This window comes from Drosophila novamexicana, unplaced genomic scaffold (assembly GCF_003285875.2).
Source record: "Drosophila novamexicana strain 15010-1031.04,08,12 unplaced genomic scaffold, DnovRS2.1 tig00000008-arrow-pilon, whole genome shotgun sequence".
Classification (NCBI taxonomy): Eukaryota; Metazoa; Arthropoda; class Insecta; order Diptera; family Drosophilidae; genus Drosophila; species Drosophila novamexicana.
This window is the reverse complement of record NW_020824765.1, coordinates 5,435,205-5,456,112: the sequence shown is the minus strand read 5'-3', so window position 1 is coordinate 5,456,112 and position 20,908 is coordinate 5,435,205. Positions and strand designations below refer to the sequence as shown.

The 20,908-nt window shown below is 40.5% G+C and overlaps 3 protein-coding genes across 4 annotated transcripts; 2 read left to right on the top strand and 1 right to left on the bottom strand.

The window, feature by feature from the left end:
* Window positions 1-29: 29 nt before the first annotated feature.
* On the bottom strand, window positions 30-15,485 carry LOC115759045 (vacuolar protein sorting-associated protein 13). 2 transcript variants are annotated; one of them, XM_030699880.1, is made up of 30 exons: window positions 15,435-15,485; window positions 14,761-15,070; window positions 12,213-12,299; window positions 11,948-12,145; window positions 11,528-11,887; window positions 11,245-11,466; window positions 11,040-11,176; window positions 10,731-10,965; window positions 9,144-10,674; window positions 8,452-9,085; window positions 8,236-8,391; window positions 7,829-8,174; window positions 7,595-7,740; window positions 7,283-7,526; window positions 6,941-7,213; window positions 6,612-6,788; window positions 6,381-6,490; window positions 5,727-6,320; window positions 5,107-5,667; window positions 4,883-5,041; window positions 4,220-4,822; window positions 4,016-4,143; window positions 3,093-3,935; window positions 2,663-3,035; window positions 1,783-2,604; window positions 1,621-1,721; window positions 1,420-1,558; window positions 1,074-1,357; window positions 450-588; window positions 30-385 (listed from the first exon to the last, which is right to left on the bottom strand). In XM_030699880.1, the coding sequence occupies exons 2-30, from the start codon at window positions 14,858-14,860 to the stop codon at window positions 131-133; spliced, it is 9,957 nt and encodes a 3,318-aa protein (XP_030555740.1). In that variant the 5' UTR covers window positions 14,861-15,070; window positions 15,435-15,485; the 3' UTR covers window positions 30-130. The 2 variants fall into 2 exon arrangements, with proteins under 2 accessions (XP_030555740.1, XP_030555732.1); XM_030699872.1 differs by lacking the exon at window positions 15,435-15,485 and having other exon boundaries at window positions 14,761-15,239.
* A 360-nt stretch (window positions 15,486-15,845) lies between these two features.
* Window positions 15,846-16,519, top strand: LOC115761234 (LDLR chaperone boca). Its single transcript, XM_030702930.1, has 2 exons — window positions 15,846-16,060; window positions 16,114-16,519. The coding sequence occupies exons 1-2, from the start codon at window positions 15,911-15,913 to the stop codon at window positions 16,501-16,503; spliced, it is 540 nt and encodes a 179-aa protein (XP_030558790.1). The 5' UTR covers window positions 15,846-15,910; the 3' UTR covers window positions 16,504-16,519.
* Window positions 16,520-16,577: 58 nt separating this feature from the next.
* LOC115761225 (ribulose-phosphate 3-epimerase) lies at window positions 16,578-17,701 on the top strand. Its single transcript, XM_030702918.1, has 3 exons — window positions 16,578-16,975; window positions 17,056-17,238; window positions 17,298-17,701. The coding sequence occupies exons 1-3, from the start codon at window positions 16,595-16,597 to the stop codon at window positions 17,592-17,594; spliced, it is 861 nt and encodes a 286-aa protein (XP_030558778.1). The 5' UTR covers window positions 16,578-16,594; the 3' UTR covers window positions 17,595-17,701.
* The last annotated feature ends 3,207 nt before the right edge of the window (window positions 17,702-20,908 follow it).

The window sequence follows — 20,908 nt, the reverse complement described above, 5'->3', positions numbered from 1 at the left end:
TGCGTAAGTGTGTGTGTTTGAGTATGTGTTTTAGCCGCACAACAGCTTGAAATGTAGAGGTAGTTTCTGACATGCTGTTGAGCTAGCTTTACACTGGGTTTTATCAAAGCGAGATTATATTATATTAGATTTACGTAGTCGCACGAGACGTATATCGTGAAGTGGGTACACGCATATTGGTGTTATTCTCTTGATGAGATTCCATTACGTCCAGCAGAGCTAAGCGTTTGCGCTCATCGGGCACTAACACCAGCTTCTGTGGCGATTCCTTCGATGCGAACAGACCCAGGACGCGTTTGCCCTCATTCCGTTTCACCCTGAATTGTATGCCGCGTTGAGTGGCCTCAATCGATTCAACTTCATCCCACTGATACGACCACAAGGACTATAAACAAATGAGAATACATGAATAATTTGCCCGATTGGCATTAAACCGAGGGTCCACTTACCACCCAAACGCCAAACATATCGTTTCGTTGTGTGTAGAGCATGCGATGATTGGTGATTATCAGATACTCTAGTTTTTGTACAATCTCCTCACAGTGTATAAAGGTGTCGGTGCTTGCATATTTGCCCTTATCCAGCTCCCTGCAACAAAGTGATAAGCATTAATATATACATTTATTTGTGATTCTTCAAATTTCCGGCAAAGCTATATGAAGTAGACCTACAAAATGTACTAAAATTAATCTCCAACCTTCGCTTAGTTCTTAACTGTAGATCTACAAAGATAGGGTTGGAAAATACACTCCGTTCGCGGTACACAACACTGGGTTCTGATATGCAATGCTATGAGTTATCTGATATCTGTTATCTACAAGGCATTTTATTACCAATAATATCAATTGAACGGTTAAAATTAAAGAAGAAGATCCGAATTTTAAAATTGGCGCTACATACTCGTATTAAATTTCGACAATTTATAATTTTAAAAAAACCAAAAGATGAATTCTCGTAACTCTACTTGTTTACTATCAAAAGGATGTTCTACTAAAATGTCTACTTTATGCAGCTTTTTATGGAACTATGCATGCCTTATTTGTGTTAAGTGTTTGCGTGTCATAGAAACCTACTTGAGCATCTTGTTGCCCAGCGCCTCGCTGTAGCAATAGGGACGCAGGACATTATCGTAATGCAGGAAGCGCGCCGGACGCAAACGTTTGGCATCCTCGCTGCCGACGGTTGCGCGTTTGACTGCTTCAAAGCTGCCGCTGGCGAAATCAACCACGCCAGCGGTTGGGCGTGCTACCAGGCCAATGGCGCCCTTGCCCAGACCCTTGAAGAAGCCTTGGGCGCCCTCCTCGCGTGCGCCATGGACGGGCTTGGTAACCACTCCAGTCACGCCATCCACAAAACCCTGCGGGAACAATAAATGAGTTACTTGGACATTTTTTTAATCGTGGATTTGCTGAAACTCACCATGACCAGACCCTTGCCGCTTCGCGCCAGGCCTTCATGGAAATTCTTTGGCTTGTTATGCATTCCCTGGCGTCGTTTGCGTTGATAGTCATCATCGAAGGTTAAGGCGGCCAGACCCTTGCCCATGGCGCCAGTGATTCTAGTTAAAGAGCACAAATAATTAAACCCAAGAATCTAATGGATACTAAAGCTAAGAATTACTTGGACATGGCGCCAGCAGCGCCACCCACGGTGTGACCAAAGAGAGACTTGACACCCAGCACCAGACCCTCTGCGAATTCACCTGGACCTTGGATGGCACCCTGGAAAGAAGAGTAGAGGAGTATAAGACGAACCAAATATTGTATTATTTTTATAGCCAACCTGGAACGGTTCGTAGAACAAATCTTCGACACCCTTCTTAAGACCGACCACCAGGCCATAGGGATTGCCCAGCACATCGAGACCCAGAGCCAGCACATAGAGTTGCTTTAGCGCCTGGCCCGTATAATGTGAGGTGACCTCGCTAACGAGCTGATGTTGTGTGAAGAACTGATATTCGCGCTCGAAGAAGGCTAAACGGAAGACGACATCGTTAACATCCGTAAGCGTTACGCCCACACCCTGGACCAGCCTGCCCAGGAAACCAGGCAGCGCTTTGGTATCGGAGCCAGCCATGGAGAAGCTAACATGTATCTTCAGTGGACTCAAATGCAAGTTATCATAGAAATTCTTTTGCTCCTGTTGCGAATGTTGCTCAAAGAATGTAGAAAGCGGCAGCTCAATGGAGTCCACGTCGCTGCGGAACAATTTGGCTGCATGTTCATCGGTCACCTCGGAGGCGAACATCTCAGCAATGGCCGTTAGAAAGACTATATCCACCTTAAAGTGGAACTCCTGTATCAATATGGTCGCGTACTTATATTGCTTGACCTCCGAATTGGGTATTATGCGCTGCACCATGCTGCATTCAATGAAGGGCTTCATTGTTGTGGTTGTGGCCACGCTCTTGGGCGGTGCTATGGGCGCCAATACCACTGGGAATATGGGATCAAGGAACTGATTGTCCACCTGTATGCGATTAATTTTCACATGCAATTGATTTTGGAACGGTGATGATTTCATTGACACCCAAATGGCTGGATAAAAGTTGCGACGCAAACGCCGCTCCACGTGCTTGACAAGCGTCATTGTGCCAAAGTTGATCTACAAGAAAGCATGGATCATGTGACCATATATATATATAGAAAGTTGTTGCACATACCGGAAATTTGTTATCCAATACATAGGTCTGCACATCCTTGACTGCCTTATGCACCAGATAGCGCTGATATTCGGCCTCAATAAGCTCTGACTCATGTATGGTCAGTTCCTTGTAGCGTTTCTTATTTGGTTTTCTGGACTCCCATATAATGCCCGAACTGGTAACGCCCAAATAGAGTATAGCCACACCAATCTCATTGTTAACCAAAGAGAAGCCGATGCCGTGTATATGCAGGTCTATGCTACGAGTGATATTTTGCAGGGCAGCGGTGCTCTCAGTGCGCTTGGCAATCGCTTCGACTTCGGTGAAGAGCAGCACCCGCTGCATTCCGTACAGGAAGGACACCCAATAGGCCTTGCTGCCGTCCTGTAAGCTGTGTAGAGAATATATTAAATATAGCAGTTGTCTTCTATTTGCACTCAATACTTACACCACATTATCGATTTGATCGCGTTTCAGATCGGTTTCCTGCTTGTCCTTGCCAAAGATTAACAGCTTGGGCCCCGTTGGATCACCCCAGGCGTACAGAACGCTATGTTTAGCTCTTAAAATATTCTCGATTTTTGTGTTCTTTTCATAGTAGACAATATCCTTGGTGGTGTGATTGATTATCAAGCCAGGCGCCTCGGATGGCTGGTATTCGGTGAAGGTTAGATAAATACCACCCTCAGTGGTCTGCACATCCACATTGACGCCGCCATAGCGGCTGTCGTGCAGCTTGAGCAACGTGCACGTCACCTCGGTGTAGTCAAAGGCAGGCGTTGTTTGATTGCCCACGCGCACAATTAGCTTGTGTGTGGAGTCGTTTTTGGGCCAGAGCGGCTTATACTCCTGGGGTCTCAGTATTAGCCAAGGATCGCCAGGACGTTTAAGCTCCTGCAATTCGATCGTGTACTTGCACTTGTTATGCACTATATAGAAGGGTATGAACGTTATCTGCTTGGTCAGCGAGTTGTGCGTCAAATGGTTGTGTACGCCAATTTGATAGCTCTGATCGTTAGCATTACAGGTGACGCCACCAATTGAACCAGCTACATCCAGCGGTATTTTCTCACTCCACTCGCCGCTGTCGACGCGTATGGAGGCCTTCTTCTTGTCAAAGAATAGCTTATCGCGGAAGGTAAAAAGTATGGGACCGGAATACTCGGGCGGATGATACAACACCTCCACAGACGAGAAGTCCGTTTTGTAGGTGAGCATCATGCCCGTCTTGTTGATCATCCAGTAGGGGCTGTACAGGGTCAACACAATGCTTCCATGCCGATTATTAGCGCTGTCGTATAAAATTCAAATTTAATATTGAAATATGGTTTAAATTATGTAATTAAACTAAAAGCACAATAATTAAATTACCGCACATAGAGATCCATTTCCATTTTAAACTCAGAATCGTAAGATGCAAATGTCCAAATGGATATCCCACTATCGCCATTGCAAATTTCAGTGGCATATGACCAATCCTTCTCAAGATATTGTAATAACTGTAAGCAAACATATAATATTATTTTTAGCTGGCTTCACTATTAGTTGACAAGGGGTTCATTGGCCAATACTTACGCGCACCACAAGCACACTTTTTGATTCCTTGCCCTTCTCAAACATACGCACTGTCGGCAAATGCAGCACGTGTCCGGGATTGACCTCCTTCTCGCCATAGTCAAGGAAGTCCTCCTTTTGAAAGCGCTCTGCTCCTGGAAGCTGACCTGAACCGCGTACTGGCTGAACTGGGGTACTTTGGCGACCCAGGCAACCAGCCACAGAGACTTTAATGTCAATGGGCAGGGAATTGAGGAGATAAAGTGGCGGACGTAGGTGAATCGTATAATATGCGCTCAGTAGCCGATACTTTGAGGTGTTCTCAAAGTAAATCTCGTGCTTTTTCCGTCTGACATTAATGTTGAGCGGCTCAAAGGCATCGATGGGATCGCATTGCACTTGATGCGAATAGTTTTCATCCGAGGGATATGCATTCCATACGAAACCCTGAACTGACGTTCTGTACCCCTTAATCGCAAAGTATAGATCTTTGTAATCTGCATAGATGGCGTGCAACGGTAAATTAAAAACTTCATTAGGATTCGCGTAGCCCACGAGGATTATGCTGTTATCAGTCTTTCTGCGCCGATGCACACTGATTGGTGTGGTGAAATGATTAACGATCTAAACAAAAATAAACACATGAAACACACAGGTTGCAAATATATAGACCAAGATACGCACGCTTATAACGCCATGTATGTTGATTATGGTAGTGCCATATTCCAGCTTCACCTGAGACACAATGGCCCACTGCTCCTGCGAAATGTTGCGCTTCAGCGGGAAGTAACGCGTGTCGGCCTTGCTAACAGGCAGCACAACAATGCTTTTGAGATCGGGGATCTGAAGTAAAAATAGCAATCTCATAATCTGAAATCAATAATAATTGAGCACATTATATACTCTACCGCCACATAGAGATTGTAATCTTCGGCCTGTTCCTCCGAAACTGTGCTCAAGTCCTTAGTTTGCAGGTAAGCGCGCCCGCCAGACGAAATGGTACACTCTTGTATGTCACCGGGATTAACCATTTGGTCATTGGATTGCGAATTCAGAATTATTGAATTGCTACCAGCATTCCCACCGCGATGCGTTTCGTGGAGAGTAAAGATACCTTCCGTCAGATCCAATGTAATGTCAAAGCCCGTATCGTTCTGCACAATATACGGAGCCACAACATCTGGCTTGATCAGGCCCTTACTGTCGATGGCCTGCGAGAAGGCCTCAGTCAGTTCGCTTATCAGGCTCACGCATGTTTTACTCAAGGTTATCTCCAGGCTCTCATTGGAATGTATTCGTATGTTCATCGTTTGCTCCTCACAATGTTCATCAAATTCGTTTTGTGACGTTTCAATGTCCATATCGAACTGCAGTTCCCATGGTATATACTCGCTGACGCCGTTGCGTCCCACCACCTCGTTAAGCTCAATAATGGGCTCCCACTCAGCCAGGAATTGATTGTAGTAGTTCTGCAAATATTAAATGTTTAGTAAATGAACTTCAAATGATTTATAACAGAAGCCCCTACCATATTGAGCGTTAGGGAGCCGTGGGCGGTGAGATTCCGGCTCCAGTTATCGAAGACAGCCGTCATGCGTGTGTCCAGTGAAATAAGCGGCTTCGTATAGTAACCCATGCCCGACTCAATCACAATGGTAATGCTGGGCACCTCAATCACACATTTCTCAGTCTTCTGCCTACCCCTAAAATCGCCTGGAGGATCCAGTTCTATCGCTTCGGTGGCCTGTTCAACTTTCGTAAACCAATAGGTTTTTGAATGGAACGATTTGGGATACCACATTTTTGAATAATCCACAGCATCTTTTTCTATGGCAGCTTTCTTAGCGGCACCGCTTGAAATGCTCACCATCGCCTTATTCAAAAGCTCAATGGTGGCCGGCGATATGTTGATGATTATGTCACTGAGCTTCAGACTGATGTGCATGCCCTCCTCCTCGGGTGTGGAGCCCTGAAGACTAATAACAGCCGGATGTAGAATATAATGACGCGTTAACTCGCGACGCTCCGGCAAGAACGAGCACATATATATCTTGAGCCCATCAATTTGACCATTGATAAGCTGCTTGTCACCAATCGACCGATAATTGAGATGCGCTTTTGCCTGTTGAAATCCAAATATATTAACTGTCAAGCAACTAATTTCGAAGCATTCAAAACTTACATTAAAGACAATTGCATTGGTATTCAGATCATCAAGACTCTCTACCAATATAATATCAGGCTGATCGATGTGAAGTATCAGATTCATTTTCTTCACTGAAACAGCACTGGCTGCAATAGTAAAAAGGGGACCAGATAAATTATTGTTAAATGTGGAAATTATTAACTATGACAAGATTTAGGAAAGGTATCCGAATAGATAATATAATATAATATATAATATTGCTCATACATGACAGAGTGGTGACTGTCATTCGTGCAGTCCCGCGTGCCGCTGTGTCTACAATTGGAGGAACCTTGGACTTCGGCAGTTTCTCATCTATTTCAGTGGGCAGTGCCAGGAACATTGTCAGCTTTAGCAGAAAATCAATGCAGACGATCAAATCGAAGCTCCGTACACGCACCTCGGCTGCAATAAAGATATATATATATATATATATATATATATATATATATATATATATATATATATATATATATATATATATATATATATATATATATATATATATACATGTGTTTAACATAAAATCTTGTAAATGCTGCTTCTATGTAAATTACCAAAGATATCGTTTTCTTTTATAATGGCCGTAACGTCGACCATGTAGTTGGGCTCATTTTGACAGGTCTCAACGATTATTGCCTTTCTGGACTTCACCTCGTCCCAGTCCTTGCAGCTAAGATACTGTCGTATTTTGCTCCTGTTCGAAGAGCGCGTATCATCCAATTGAATGTTGCAAAGGACAATGGAAAGACTAAGCGTGCCATTGTTCAGCTGGGTTCCCTTCACAGACAGAAAATAGATGCCAAAGCAGGCCAAGCCGCTAGATTGATCTAAATAAGATTCGGAATTAGCTAAAAATTTGATCGATTTTACAAATCGTTTTCCCTTTGCTAACTTACCCTCCATGAGATTTATGACTACACCATCGAATTGAAAATTAAACTTGAGCGTCTCAAAAATCTTTTCAGGTAGGATTGGGCTGGGTCGGGCTGACTGTGTAGGTCGTGATTCAGAATACATGGAAGCCATCGAAGGTTTTTCAATAAACGCAGGTTCCCTCGGCGGAAACTCTCTGACCCCTTCGCCCAAATTACGACTCAATATGGACATAACTAGTGCATAGTCATCCATGAAGAGTGTTAGCTGTAATTCGTTTTTTAAATTAATAAAAATATTTGTTACATTCTTGTTTTTGAAAAGCTCTACCTTACCTCAACAAACTTCAAATGACCCGATAGATTGATCTCTGGTATATCCCTATACCAACTGAATGACAGATTGCGTGTAACGCTTAATGTAAAACTCATTGGATCCATCATATTTAGAGAGGTCTTCATGCCGAGAAGAGCGTCCACATCTTGTGTGAATTTGTGTATAAGCAGAAATGACAATTAACATTATTATGTAAATAATAATAACCGAGGAATATTGAGTCCACTACTCACCATCAACTGAGGTATCGTCGTTTTCATCCAAAATGATCACCTTGGTAATCTTGACATCTTTCAGTTGTACCTTTATCTCATCGATGACGGCAAGCTCATCCCTGTCAGGTACTCTCACCTCACTGGTGTTGTTTGTTATCTCCAGCAAGCCGAAGTCAATGGCCAGCGCATTTTTGCTTTGCGAGTCAACAGGTACGCATATAATAGGCGCCTTGATGCGCACATTTAACTTTATGCGCGTCGCCTTTTCATAGGCATCGATTGCATTTTGACGCGCAGATTGGGCAGCCGCGGCACTGGCTTGGGTAAGCGCCTGCTGGGCCGCCTGGAAATTGCCCAGGAAGCTCTGCCAAATAGGAAAAACAATGTAAATTCCTTCAGATTGAATTGTTTGCACTTTGGCCTACCAAAACACCGGCGACAAACCAGTTGAGGAACATTATCTTCATGCAGCCAATATCCACTGTAATTTTTATATCATCCGAGTTGTAGTCATGCGTGAATTCCTTATTATAGAGCACCACCTGGCAATTGAAAGCATCCTGGCCCACAATGCTCAATATCTAGAATTAGGATTTCAAAAGAGTTAATCGCTGAGCATAAATTAATAGATGTGAACTCACTCTCGTATGTTTTGTTAACGGATTTAGATCAAGCACAATAATATCCTTGAGGCCAATGTTCACTTCGGTGTACGATTCCTTAAGAGTCACATTCGACACAAAGTTCTTCACATGCATCGCGGCCAAGGGACGACGGCGTGTGGTTAGCTTAAGGCTAATCTCTTCGATATTTGAAACCATTCGCATTTTGACGCTATCCACGACAGCGTTCTGCTTGGGGGCCTTCAAGCGACGTAAATTAACTTGTGTGGTTATTATTGTTTCGGTATCCTCTATAATGACTTGCAGCTTGTGTTTCAGGCCGTCACCATCGCCGGCTGAGGCATACCGATCGCGTGGCTTTAAATTTCGATAAATCACATCAAGACGCCTCTGGAAATTGCTCGACAATTTCAACAGACGTTGCAGGCACTCCTGATGCAGCACAACGTTCAAGATCTCAAAATTGGCCACCACCAACTGCTCAGTGGAATTGTATTTCGTGCTAAATTCGGGTGAACATTTATCGGCCTGCGTATATGAGACTGTGAGCAGATATTTCAAATCCTTAGCATAGCCGGGTGTGTCAATGATGTCCAGCACTTGATCCGTATTATCTACACAGTCGAAGTGCTTGACATTTATACTGCCCAATCTGGAAGAGGAAAGGCAATAGATTAACTTTAGGTTTATCAACTTTATAATCTACCTACTTGGCGGATGCAACTGTTTCGTAGGTGCGCTGGGCCATGTAGGCTTCTACCTGGAGCACCTTTATCGATAGTATATGCTCCGAAGGTCTTGAGAAGCGACGCACCAGCATATCTGTCGTAATTTCATCCAATGATGTGTCAAATGTATCTCTGCTGGATATATTCTCCTGTTCTGGTGTTGCAAATGCAGTGCTTGTTGCGCCGGATGATGTTTCGCACATCGCGTTCGACTGGAAAAGTGTGAGGGAGATCTCTTTTAGCGAGAAATTCAGCTCGACATTGGTGTACTGTATTATTTCCTCCTGGATAAGCGTATTTGAGGGAGGTGGCGCTGCGGGACGCTTCTTTATTTCACGGTTTAAAAAGTTCGAGATTGAACTGTGTGAGCGTGACAGAATCGGTGCGGCTTTTATTGTCTTATTCTGCGGCATCGGTATGCTAGTGGCCACATCAATTGCCTCCAGCATACGATCCTCGGTAAAGTTCAGCTGTACCGCTGGCAATTCAATATCGATTTTGACCTTGGGCATACGTGGATCATTGTCGAAAACGCACAACGCGGCGGTTATCTGCAACGATGTGGGCTGCAGAACATGCAATTCTGTCGAGACGGCCATGTTAAGCACACGCTGCCACTGCTCTTCCGGACGCACCACCAGAATTTGTACATCATTGACTTCCACAACGAATTTGTCGTAGGCATTTTCCATAACACTTTTTAATATTTCATCCCTTTCTTGGCCCTGGGTGTGCATGACTTTAATCTGGTCTGTGCGATGGTGGGGCTTTGTTGTCACATGCACCTGGCCAAGGCTAAGTACAACCAGAGATTTCTCTTCGGCTACATAGAGGCCGCCATGGGGCACCACTATAATGTTGGGCATCAGCAATATGTCTGCATCTAACACCGATTTCTGATCAATAACATACTGCATGCCCGTGGCCGAGCGCTCCTTGATGCCGACTAGCCTAGAGGCAGCCGTTTCCTCGAATCTCGATAAATTTACATTGGTTGGTGGTTGAAAGATGCTAATGAGATTCAGTATGGTCTCGGCATCGTATATGATTTGTAAAGGACGTGCGACAACTTTGACACGTTGATTGCATTCCTTATCTAAGGGATTCGTTTCAAAGAATATGTCCAGCAGGTTGAATTCATCGGTTGTTATAGACTGCACAAGCATGGGTGTGCGATTCTCACGAGTGAGACCCGTCATCTTGAGCTCTTTCATGCCGGCTGTCAGGCTAATGGCTTCAGCGGCTGGTCGTTGTGTAATCGATGCCGTGGCCATTGAAAATTTCAACAGTATTATGGATGGCAAATTGAAATAGTCAAATGAGCTGCCCTGTTTTAAGTCTACTTCACGAAGCTCCTGATATAAGCCTATCTCCAGTGCAATGAGTTTGAAGTTCATTTTCATGGCCACATAGCTTTCAGGAACATCTCCTGGCTTGGCGTTCTCCTCGTAGCCAATGGCCTTATACATTTTGGCCTTTTCCTCGGGCGTCATGGCGGCCTCAAATTTGCGTACTATAAAAAGTGGCTGGATAACATATGGGTTGTAATATTTAAAGCAATTATATTACCGATATTTACACCAGTATCATCGGATTCGTCTTTCTTGGCAGTATCACCGGACCACCAGCTACTGAACCAGCCGGTGGATGTCCTTGGCTCATTTTCTTGTAACTTGGCAATGTCAATGTTCACGCGTTGTCGTATTAGCAACAGATTAAAAACATCTAGCTTCTGTTCCAGCAGACTACACGCTTCCAGCAGAATTTTGGGAGGCTTTTTATTCAGCTCGCGCTCTTTGTATTTCTACACAAGCAAATGGAAACATTTCGGTTGTTATTAGAAGGTTTTGTCAATTTAAATTTATTTTCAAAGCTTACCTCTGCATAGGTATTGCAGAGTTCGCGATGTTCCTTGATGTACTGCCAGTTCCAGGTGCGATTCACTCGACGCACATCATGCTCGAGCACAGCGGTTATTGCAAACTGCCACCACTCCCTGTAGTGACCCTTGTAAGCTGTGTGTGTGTGTGTAGATGTAGAATTTAAGAGGAGGACCATAGGAATGTCAGCCTGTTTCACTTACGTATATTGTAAGGTCGATATCGGCGATATGGCAGACCCAGTTGCATGCGATTCATGGAGTCAGCTAATTGCAGAATATTGTGGAACTGTGTATTAGTCAAGCCCACATTGAGGGTTTCCATTTCCAAACTTAGATCAATCTTGGGCTTCTCAAATGCCGGCACATCCAGTTCTGGATTCATGTTAAGCTTCAGCTTGGCATTGCAGGAAATGGGACCCAGAACTAGGCAAAGGTAAAACAAACTGTTAGCTGCTATAAGCCGAGTTCCAACTGAGTCATTTACCATAAAAGTAGCTTGCGGGCTTATAGTCCTTGCGTGCTATACGATCCTTGAACGTGTCAGCTAGTGTGTTTTTGTCCTGTTCCGCATAAAGCATAGCCTTGCAGTTCATGTAGACTGCCAGGCAGGAGAGATTCGCAATTTTAAAAACCTGGGGCAAACGCTCCGTCATATAGCACTTGTCCCATTTGCTATCCGTTGTGTAGAGCTCCAGCTCATGTAGTGTGATGCCAAAGGAGAACGGACTGCCTGTCGTTGTGGTATCCTCGTAGCGCAAATGAACATTGCAGATTTTTATTTGCAAATTGTTAACAATTTGTGCGGTCAGTTTCTCTGTGAATCCAGCATCACCACGTGGCTGGTCTAAAAAACAACAGGTTGTAAAATAAAATAGCTTTTATATTATGGTTGTGTTTCTAGTACCCTTCAGCAACTCCCTCTTGCGTTCTGCCTCCATAGCGTCGAGTGCAGCCATTTTGGCAGCAAGCGCATATTTGGCCTCCCTTTCGGCATTATAGCGCACATTATTGTTGGGCGTAACGAGCACATAGAGATCATCGATATCAACAATCACTGGCTGGCTGTACAAATTTTTCCAGGGTATTTTCAGCACCAGTTTGCCTAAATAATAAAGAGAATGGCATTAATTGAACAGTTTGTTAACATTTATTTTAATTATTTGACTTACCCAAATAGCCATAGATAAGCTGAACGGGCAGATCCATGCTATCCAGCGCATTGCTGCGTATCTTGAGGTTCTGCAAGACCACATCGCCTAAAAGAATGGAATAAAATATATATATATATATAAATAGACAATAATTATTCATTATGCACTCTATTATAATTTGCGATTGGCAAATTGATTTATTACAGCAAATGCGTTGAAAATTGTGCAAATAAACAAAGAGCTAGGCGGTAAAAGTAAGACCCACAATTTCTATATATATTGTATGTCTGCATGTATATATATATACCGCACCATATCAGGCACACATGGCTTTATAGCGGCTGCCAATTGGCCGTGTCTGGCATTTCGATTGTTCGTTATGCCCGGAATGCGAAGAAGCGCGTTTAACCTCAGGCAGCGCATATTTTATTAAATTACGTATATGGGTCAATTTAGTTAACGATCAGGAGAGCTGAAACACAACGCCTACGCAATAGCTGCCTATAAATCAATAACAATCGATTCCTTCCATATTGTATACAATTGCCGTGATAAGAAGTTGGAGTGTTAAGTAAATGTTATTTCTGAGCAATTAACTAATTTCATAAGTCAGCAATGTTTTAATCTTGATTTCGAGTTCTAGATACCCTGCAAGGAGCTATTCTTATGCTATTCATGTGTAATTGGTTAGGCTTTGATTGTGTCTATAAGATCGGCACAAATTTGTATATTTTTCTTGTTCAAAATGATTTAATTGATTTTTATTATTTAAATACGGATATGCAAAAGTGCATATTAATAATAATGCATATAGTAATAACGATTTTAAAATATTGTTTTTAAATATATATGATTTTATATACAGACGCGAGCGAGAAAATATATATATTAACTGCAAGGTGTTACAGCGCAAGGGGAATATGTTTTACGATTGGCTCTTATCAGCGACTGGCTCTTATCAGTTAGCGGCCTAAATAAGAAAATGTTCTTGTAGAGAGTTATAATGTTGACGGTTGGCACGAATGATGTACATATATACATCCATCTAAGGAGAAAGAGCAAGTGTCTTGACTGGATGGATTGGACTTATACTACGAACAGTAATTGAAGAAGCTATTCCATCTACTATATAACCTCTTAATTAATTATTAAATGTACATATCAAATATACATATGCTTTTATACTCCATACGGCTAGCTTTTGTATGAATCTGCTGCTATGTATTTTATAACCTTTCAACCCATATCATCAAAACTCTTATTTGTCAGAGCCGCATTATGTCATCAAGTTCAAGTTCAAATGTGTTTGGCTGTCATTGGAGCTGAAACAGACGAAACAAACCAGTTTCTTCGGGTTTACATGCCACATTAGGATGGGCAGGGCACAGCACATAAAAGTGGTTGGATTAATTCAACTTCAGAGTCGAAAAAGTTGTTTAGAGTAAATAAACATTTGAATATCATTATGTATCTGCCTAGCGTTGACTGTCTAATATAAACATTTATTACTAAAGGCATTTTCCTATGTATCTATATAGAAGTTAGGTCAACTTTTTAATAAAACATTTTGTTTAGGCTTTATAAACAACTGCATATACATATATCGGAGCTTGGCACATTCATGTCATGAACATCAACTAAAAAGGCAAACGTTGCGTTTTATATATTTTTTAATCGTGTAATTTAAACAGCTTGTTGATAAATGTTCTGTTGCTCCTCATATTATAAGCAAAACCAAGAAATAATACACAGCTACAGACTGAACAAGATTATATAGCATATATTTGCGCGCCGAAAATTGAATACCCTTCTAGACAAATGATTAACCGCTTTGTGATAGGTCAAAAAAATTTACGTTAAGAACAGAATTTGAGCAAGATGTTAAAAGAAAAACAAACATTTTAATCAAATGAAACTTAATTTTGACTGATTCTTAGAGCTCTATATTTTGTATTTAGTAAATGAAAATACTGTCGGGTATATCAAATTTATAATACCAACTACACTATAAAGAGATAAGGGTAAAACGAAACCAGAAGCTTAAATAACCTCTATTTCCCAACTGGATTACTCATAGGAGCTGTAAGCAGATGGGATTTATTCCATATGTTAGATGTTTAAATGTCAAAATTGCTTAAGATTTCATTTAATGACAGCCTTCTACATATTTTTTGTCTGTGGGATCGTAACAAAATTCAAATACCTTTAGAAAGAGTATATAAATACTGCTGAAACCACATAAGTGTTGATAGGGGGGCGGCTGAGGAAGCAGCGGAAGCAACAGATAAACAGCCTCAAAGAGCAGACGCATTGCCATTCACACACACAAACAAACCGACACGGGAGAGAGCGTTTTCGCCGCTCTCTCACGTCCCCATGCAAATATTTTGCAATTGGGTCACTGTGCAATGCCTGAAGGATAAGGTCGCGAGCAGACACGATGAGATCAAGAGCAATATATAGCGTGGCGTTCGGTAATTAATTATGCCAAATGCGCCCGTTGCGTGACATTTAATTGTGCTGACTTTAGTACACAGTTGGGAGTATTTATTTGTTATAAACTCACCGCCCCAGATGCCGATTTTCAACTGTTTGTGATCCAAATTCTCGATGTAGTCACCCAGCACCTTGTTGAGCACATCAGCCACCACGGCCTCGAATACCATCCTGAAGGCGTCTTCGTCGTCGTCGTCGCCGGCGTCTTAGTCGCAAATGTGCCGTTGTCAGCGCTTTTCAAGTCCAGCTGTTGGCAGCCAAGAAATCGGCTGCTTATTGATTTGTAGTCTTTCGTATGTGTTTGTTATTGTTTAACTAATTTGTGTGTGCGTGTGCGTGGATTTGATGAACGCTCTCGGTTTGTATGAATTTAGCCTTTTCTAAACATTAGAACAGAAACAGAATGGAAATGGATTTGTGAGAAAAAATAAAACTTAGCGCAGATGATGTCATCACCAACAACCATCAGCAGAAAACACAACCAAAACATGCCAACAGAATAGGCAGACACTGTATTTAAATGATTCGTCAAGCATTACAACAATAAAAACAACAAGAGCAAAGCATTTGGCATTGTTTTCAAGTATTACGTTAATTAGCGTATGTGTGTGTGTGTGTGTTAAAACACCACTATAGCCGATATGAAACCACTTCTATTATTCCTTCTTCTTGCGCACTTTATGCAAAGCTTTATCTTAAATTACCAAATGGTACAAAACAGCAACAACGCCAAAGAAAATTTACCTTGCACAGTGTGACATTTTCACTGCGCAGTAAAAAAAGCACGCGCAGCACCGACCAGCGATGGGATAAAACTAAACTCTAAAAGGCAACAGCTGTGCTGTGGGGCCTTTCAGGTGACTGGCGCCAGAGTCGCTCAATGAGTACAGCAGCGCGCGCTCTCTCGAGTGCACTCTCCATTTCAATTTAGCTCAGGCAGCGTGTGGCATGGTTAATTGGGCAAACTCTCATTACACAAAATACTCTCCCACGCTGTGTAACTACAAATTTATAGACATATATTACATGGTTGCCGCTGTATTAAAAATGCGGCCACATTTAAAAAAAAAAGTAATTTCGTTTGTTTTGTTCGCGCTTGCCTGTGAATGCCATTCTTACTGCACAGCTGTATGAATGTCGGCATGTTGTATTTCCAGGTGAATGCCAATTTAGCAAGCTGACGTGTAGAGTTGCAGGCGCAAATAAAATCAAATTTAATAATGCAAACGAGGTTTATATTGATTATGCTGGCCCTGGTGCCCGTTGTGCTGTCAAAGAAGTTCAAGGATGAAGAGAAACCGGAGTGGGCAAAGAAAGATATACGTGATTACAGCGAAGCCGATTTGGAGCGCCTGCTGGACCAGTGGGATGTGCGTAAAGCTTAAAATTTATAAAAATCACCATAATATAATTGGCTTTGCAGGAAGATGAGGATCCACTAGAGCCGGATGAGCTGCCGGAGCATTTGCGGCCACAGCCAAAGCTAGATTTTTCGAATTTGGACAGCAAGAACCCCGAAGACCTGCTCAAAGTATCGAAAAAGGGCCGCACGCTAATGACATTTGTTTCAGTCACCGGCAATCCCACGCGAGAGCAAGGCGAAGAGATTACCAAGCTTTGGCAGACCAGCTTATGGAATAATCACATCCAAGCGGAACGTTATATGGTCGACGACAATCGAGCGATATTCCTGTTCAAAGACGGTGCGCAGGCCTGGGAGGCAAAAGACTTTTTGGTGGAGCAAGAGCGTTGCAAGGGCGTTACCATCGAAAATAAGGAATATCCGGGTGTACATGTTAAGGACGAACTGTAGTATTCATTGTATCTAAGCACTCCAAACGACATTCTCATGTAAAGTATTTTGTAAGCGCAAAAATGAACAAATTGAAAACTTTGAATTGAACATGTACCCATTTTTTTTGGCCATTCACGTGTTAACGTCCGGAATTTTGTGCCGCCCTCGTTTGGCTTGTTTACGTTTCAAAACGTCAAAATTTCGAGCTTCAGCTCCCCTCAATTTGACCTTAACAGACACAACGGCTTTGCCCCCTTGCCAAGAGGCGCGACCGCATAGTTGCGCATGCAAAAACGCCAGAAACATGCCTATTCAAGCCAAAATCGGTCCGTCTATACTAAATGCCGACTTGGCCAATTTGGCAGCGGAGTCACAGAAATTGCTGGACAATGGTGCGGATTATTTACATCTGGACGTTATGGACGGCACTTTTGTGCCAAATCTCACGTTCGGCCATCCCATGGTGAAGTGTTTGCGTAATAATATCAAGGTAAGCTTGTGGCTTGTATAAATTGTAGTCTAGTGTTTCGTCTTACCTTCGATTTATATGTTTGCATGTTCTCTATATAGGAGGCGTTTTTCGAGACGCACATGATGGTCCAGAATCCAGAGCAATGGATAGCTCCAATGGCGGATGCAGGCGTTAACCTCTATACGTTTCACGTGGAGCCCGTTGAGGATGTGAGCAAGGTCAGTCGGCTGATACAGGAAGCCGGCATGAAGGTGGGCCTGGCCATTAAGCCGGGCACCAAGGTAAGTTGAGGTTATGTGTACATGCGCTCTGAAACTGAAAAAACACATGTTGCTTGCAGGTGCAGGAAATTGAAAAGTATATTGACATAGCGGATCTTGTGCTGGTTATGACAGTGGAGCCAGGCTTTGGTGGTCAGTCCTTTATGGCCGACATGATGCCCAAAGTGGAATGGCTGCGCACCAACTATCCCAATCTCGATATCGAAGTGGATGGCGGTGTCGGGCCCAAAACCATCGATTGTTGTGCCAAGGCTGGCGCCAATTGGATTGTCTCCGGTACCGCAGTGGTCGGTGCCGCCGATCAGCGCCAGGTCATTGGCGACATGCGCGACGTGGTGAAGCGTTACCTGAAATAGGCTAATATGCATATTCAATAGAGTTTATTACTTAAGTCCAAAGTGTTTGCTGACAAACAAAATTTCCCGTTCAAGACACATTTTTTATACAATTTATATAAAGACAAGACTATTGCATTTTATAGTTTTATACATTTATTTTTCAACATTTATATATGTAAGTATATAGTATGTATATATGTATGACATTTTGCTTATAGCATTTAGTTGGTTATGCGTGTGTGTTGTCTGTGTATGTCTGTGTGTGCGTGTGTGTGTGTAGTTACACTTAGATTTATGCACATTCTTAGTTATTGTACGGCCAGTTTTGGGGATTGCCCTATAATATTAAGTTAATCTCTGGAAAAAATAATTTAGTCAGCATTTCCTTTACAATTCAACAAATTTCAATATAAAACGTTTCATAAATTCTCAATGCCGTTTGGGGACAAACAGAAAATCAGTTTTAAATTTTATTGTCAATGTTTTATATATTGTAAATTTTTAACAAAGATCTCGTTTGTTTTAGTTTTCAATCTGTGCATAATTAACAAGTGCATTTCACCAAATGATTATCTTTAAATATATATGTATGCATGTATGTATGTGTATATATATATATATTCTCATATCTGTGTAAACACACACATGTAAATTCAACTAGTTTTTTTTATTTTTAAATCAGCTTCTGGGTTTTTTGTTTTTCATATTTTTTGTCTTCATTTTGCAAATTTTGCTACATTTTACATTTAACATTTCGCTACATTTATTATATTGTCTTTGTTTGCATTAATTTAAATTTTTTTATTTAGTGTACATTCTCAAGCACATTGAAATTGAACAGTTCGAGCGCATCTGATAATTTATTAACAAAAGTGTTTGTTTCAAAACAAATTAGAACACGCATAGGCCCATTTTATTGTTAAGCATAGCAATTTTAACTAATATATGCATGCATGTATTCCATCCGGAGTTTCTGGCTAGTTGCCCATGTATATATATATATATAAATATATATATATGTATATATGCATGTATGTGTGAATGTATGTGTTGATTGTGTGCACATTTATTGTACTTAATTAACTCGTAATACTCGTATGCTAATGTAAGTGTACTCCTTGCCGAGCTGTACATATATATAGTATATGCATGTATATAACTTATTTCACTTGCCAATGCTAAGCATTATTACATCTATATATGTATATATATATTTATAGGTATATATGTATTTGTTTTATACTAAATATAAATAAAGCTAAGCGTTGGTTTCTTTGATAGTAGCCCGGAGCATAGGTATAAAAATAGCCCATCCTTAAACATGATCGTAAATGCAAAAAGCTGAACTTAAAAAGAAAAATTAAACAAAGACGAAATCAAGGGAAAAATTCAAAGGCATAAAGTACATTAAAACTGCGTGTACATGCAGACATAAATGGCAAAGTATAATGCGTTTAGAAATCTATATATATATATATATATATATATATATATATATGGTATATATAGTAATTGTCCTTGTTGTGTTATACTCATTTTCATAAAGCATTTGGTTTTGTGTGTGGTTGTGTATTGTCCTGCCCAGTCTAATATCTAAGCGTTATCCACTTGTTATCCTGCGTAATTATCTGCTCAGTGAACTTATAGTTTATATAAAGGATGCGCGTTTTACAACAGCCCGCTGTTCTACACACATACATACATATATACCCTATATGTATATATATATGTGTGTGTGTATATATGTATATGCACTTGTATAAACATTTGTGTTTTTGTCATTTGAATATGCATGTATAAATTTTAGACACCATCACAACTGCTTAAAGCTACAGCTACTTGATATAGTATATATATACCATATATTGTATATGTATATTCTTCTCGATATATGTATATTTTCTTGTATATATTTCACTTACACTTTATATTATTTCATTATTTCCGTTTCCCTCAGGTTTTTCGCTAAAAAAGAGTTTTTTATTTTTTTTGTCTGTGCCTTGTGTAATATGCGCTTCATTTGCCGCTTATAAATTATATTTGATATAGTACTAAGAATACTTGAATACTCTTTAATTTTTGGGTTTTTTTTTTTTTTTTGTAAACTGATTGTACAAAACATGCATATACAATTTGTATATATGTACCGAGCTAATGCTATACGCTTCTTATTTATTTATTTTTTTTTTTCGCTTGAAGGGATTATACACATACACACATTTTCGGATATTTATTTTTACTGGAAATAGTATACTCGTAATACTCATCTAAAGCGTTTCAACAAGTTTAGCTAGAAATGATAGTTAACAAAACTCAAAATAAAAATTGTTGCAGTTTTTTTTTTTGTAATTTCTTTTTAAGCCTGAAACAACCAATTTTGAGTCTTTAGTTACGCATTTCCTTCATTTAGCAAAGTAGTTGTAAATATTGTAGCACTCCAGCAAAAGACAGCCATATATAGATATATGTACATAGTACTATATGGCATAGGTATAGGCATTGGTATAATGCGGTACGAGTTGAACCGGCGCCCAAGTGAATTATGGAACTTAACTAAACTGAAGATCAAATTCTTTAGGATTGAATTCGGTTTGGAGCATAACTGAAAATCTGGCTATACTGTTAAGGTCTATTGTTATTTGTATATAAGTATATTTAAAGGTTCTTCCTTGGCGTCCAGTCTAATGCGCATGCTAAACAAGTACATAGCTTTAGTTGTATATAGCTATAAATATTAGTTATCATTACATTTAAAAAGCATGTATACAATTTAATTATCATCGGTTGACGTCCCTCTTTGTAAATAGTACATCAATTAAGCCGCCGATATATGCATGTATAATACATATATAAGTACGATTTGTAGTTCTTTTTTTTTTTTTCTTCTGCTAATTCTGTACTTTTTTTCCACATTCAATTTTGTTTATTTAAAGCTGAAACCCACGCATTGTAGTTAGTATTTTCATGACTTTGCTAAAACTAGTTCTTAGGCCTTAAATAGACGTTTCTTTTATGTTTAAACAACTACGACAAATTCACTTTAATTTTAAGGTTTTTAGGTTAGGTTTTTTAGTTTTGGTTTTTTAGGTTAGCTTTTTTTTTCTTGGAAAAGTTTTGTGCATATTTATTGTCCTTTGCACTTTTCAGTTAGGTTTTTGTATTTTAGCTGTTTGTTTTACTGATATATCCCATCATATGCTTTAGATCAGCAATAAATATTTTCCATTTCCCTTTAGTTTTCCTTTGGTATTGTCTATAACGTATTGGTTTTTCTAATTTCTAAGCGCATACACAGTTTAACACATAATAGTTATTAAATATAAATAATTACT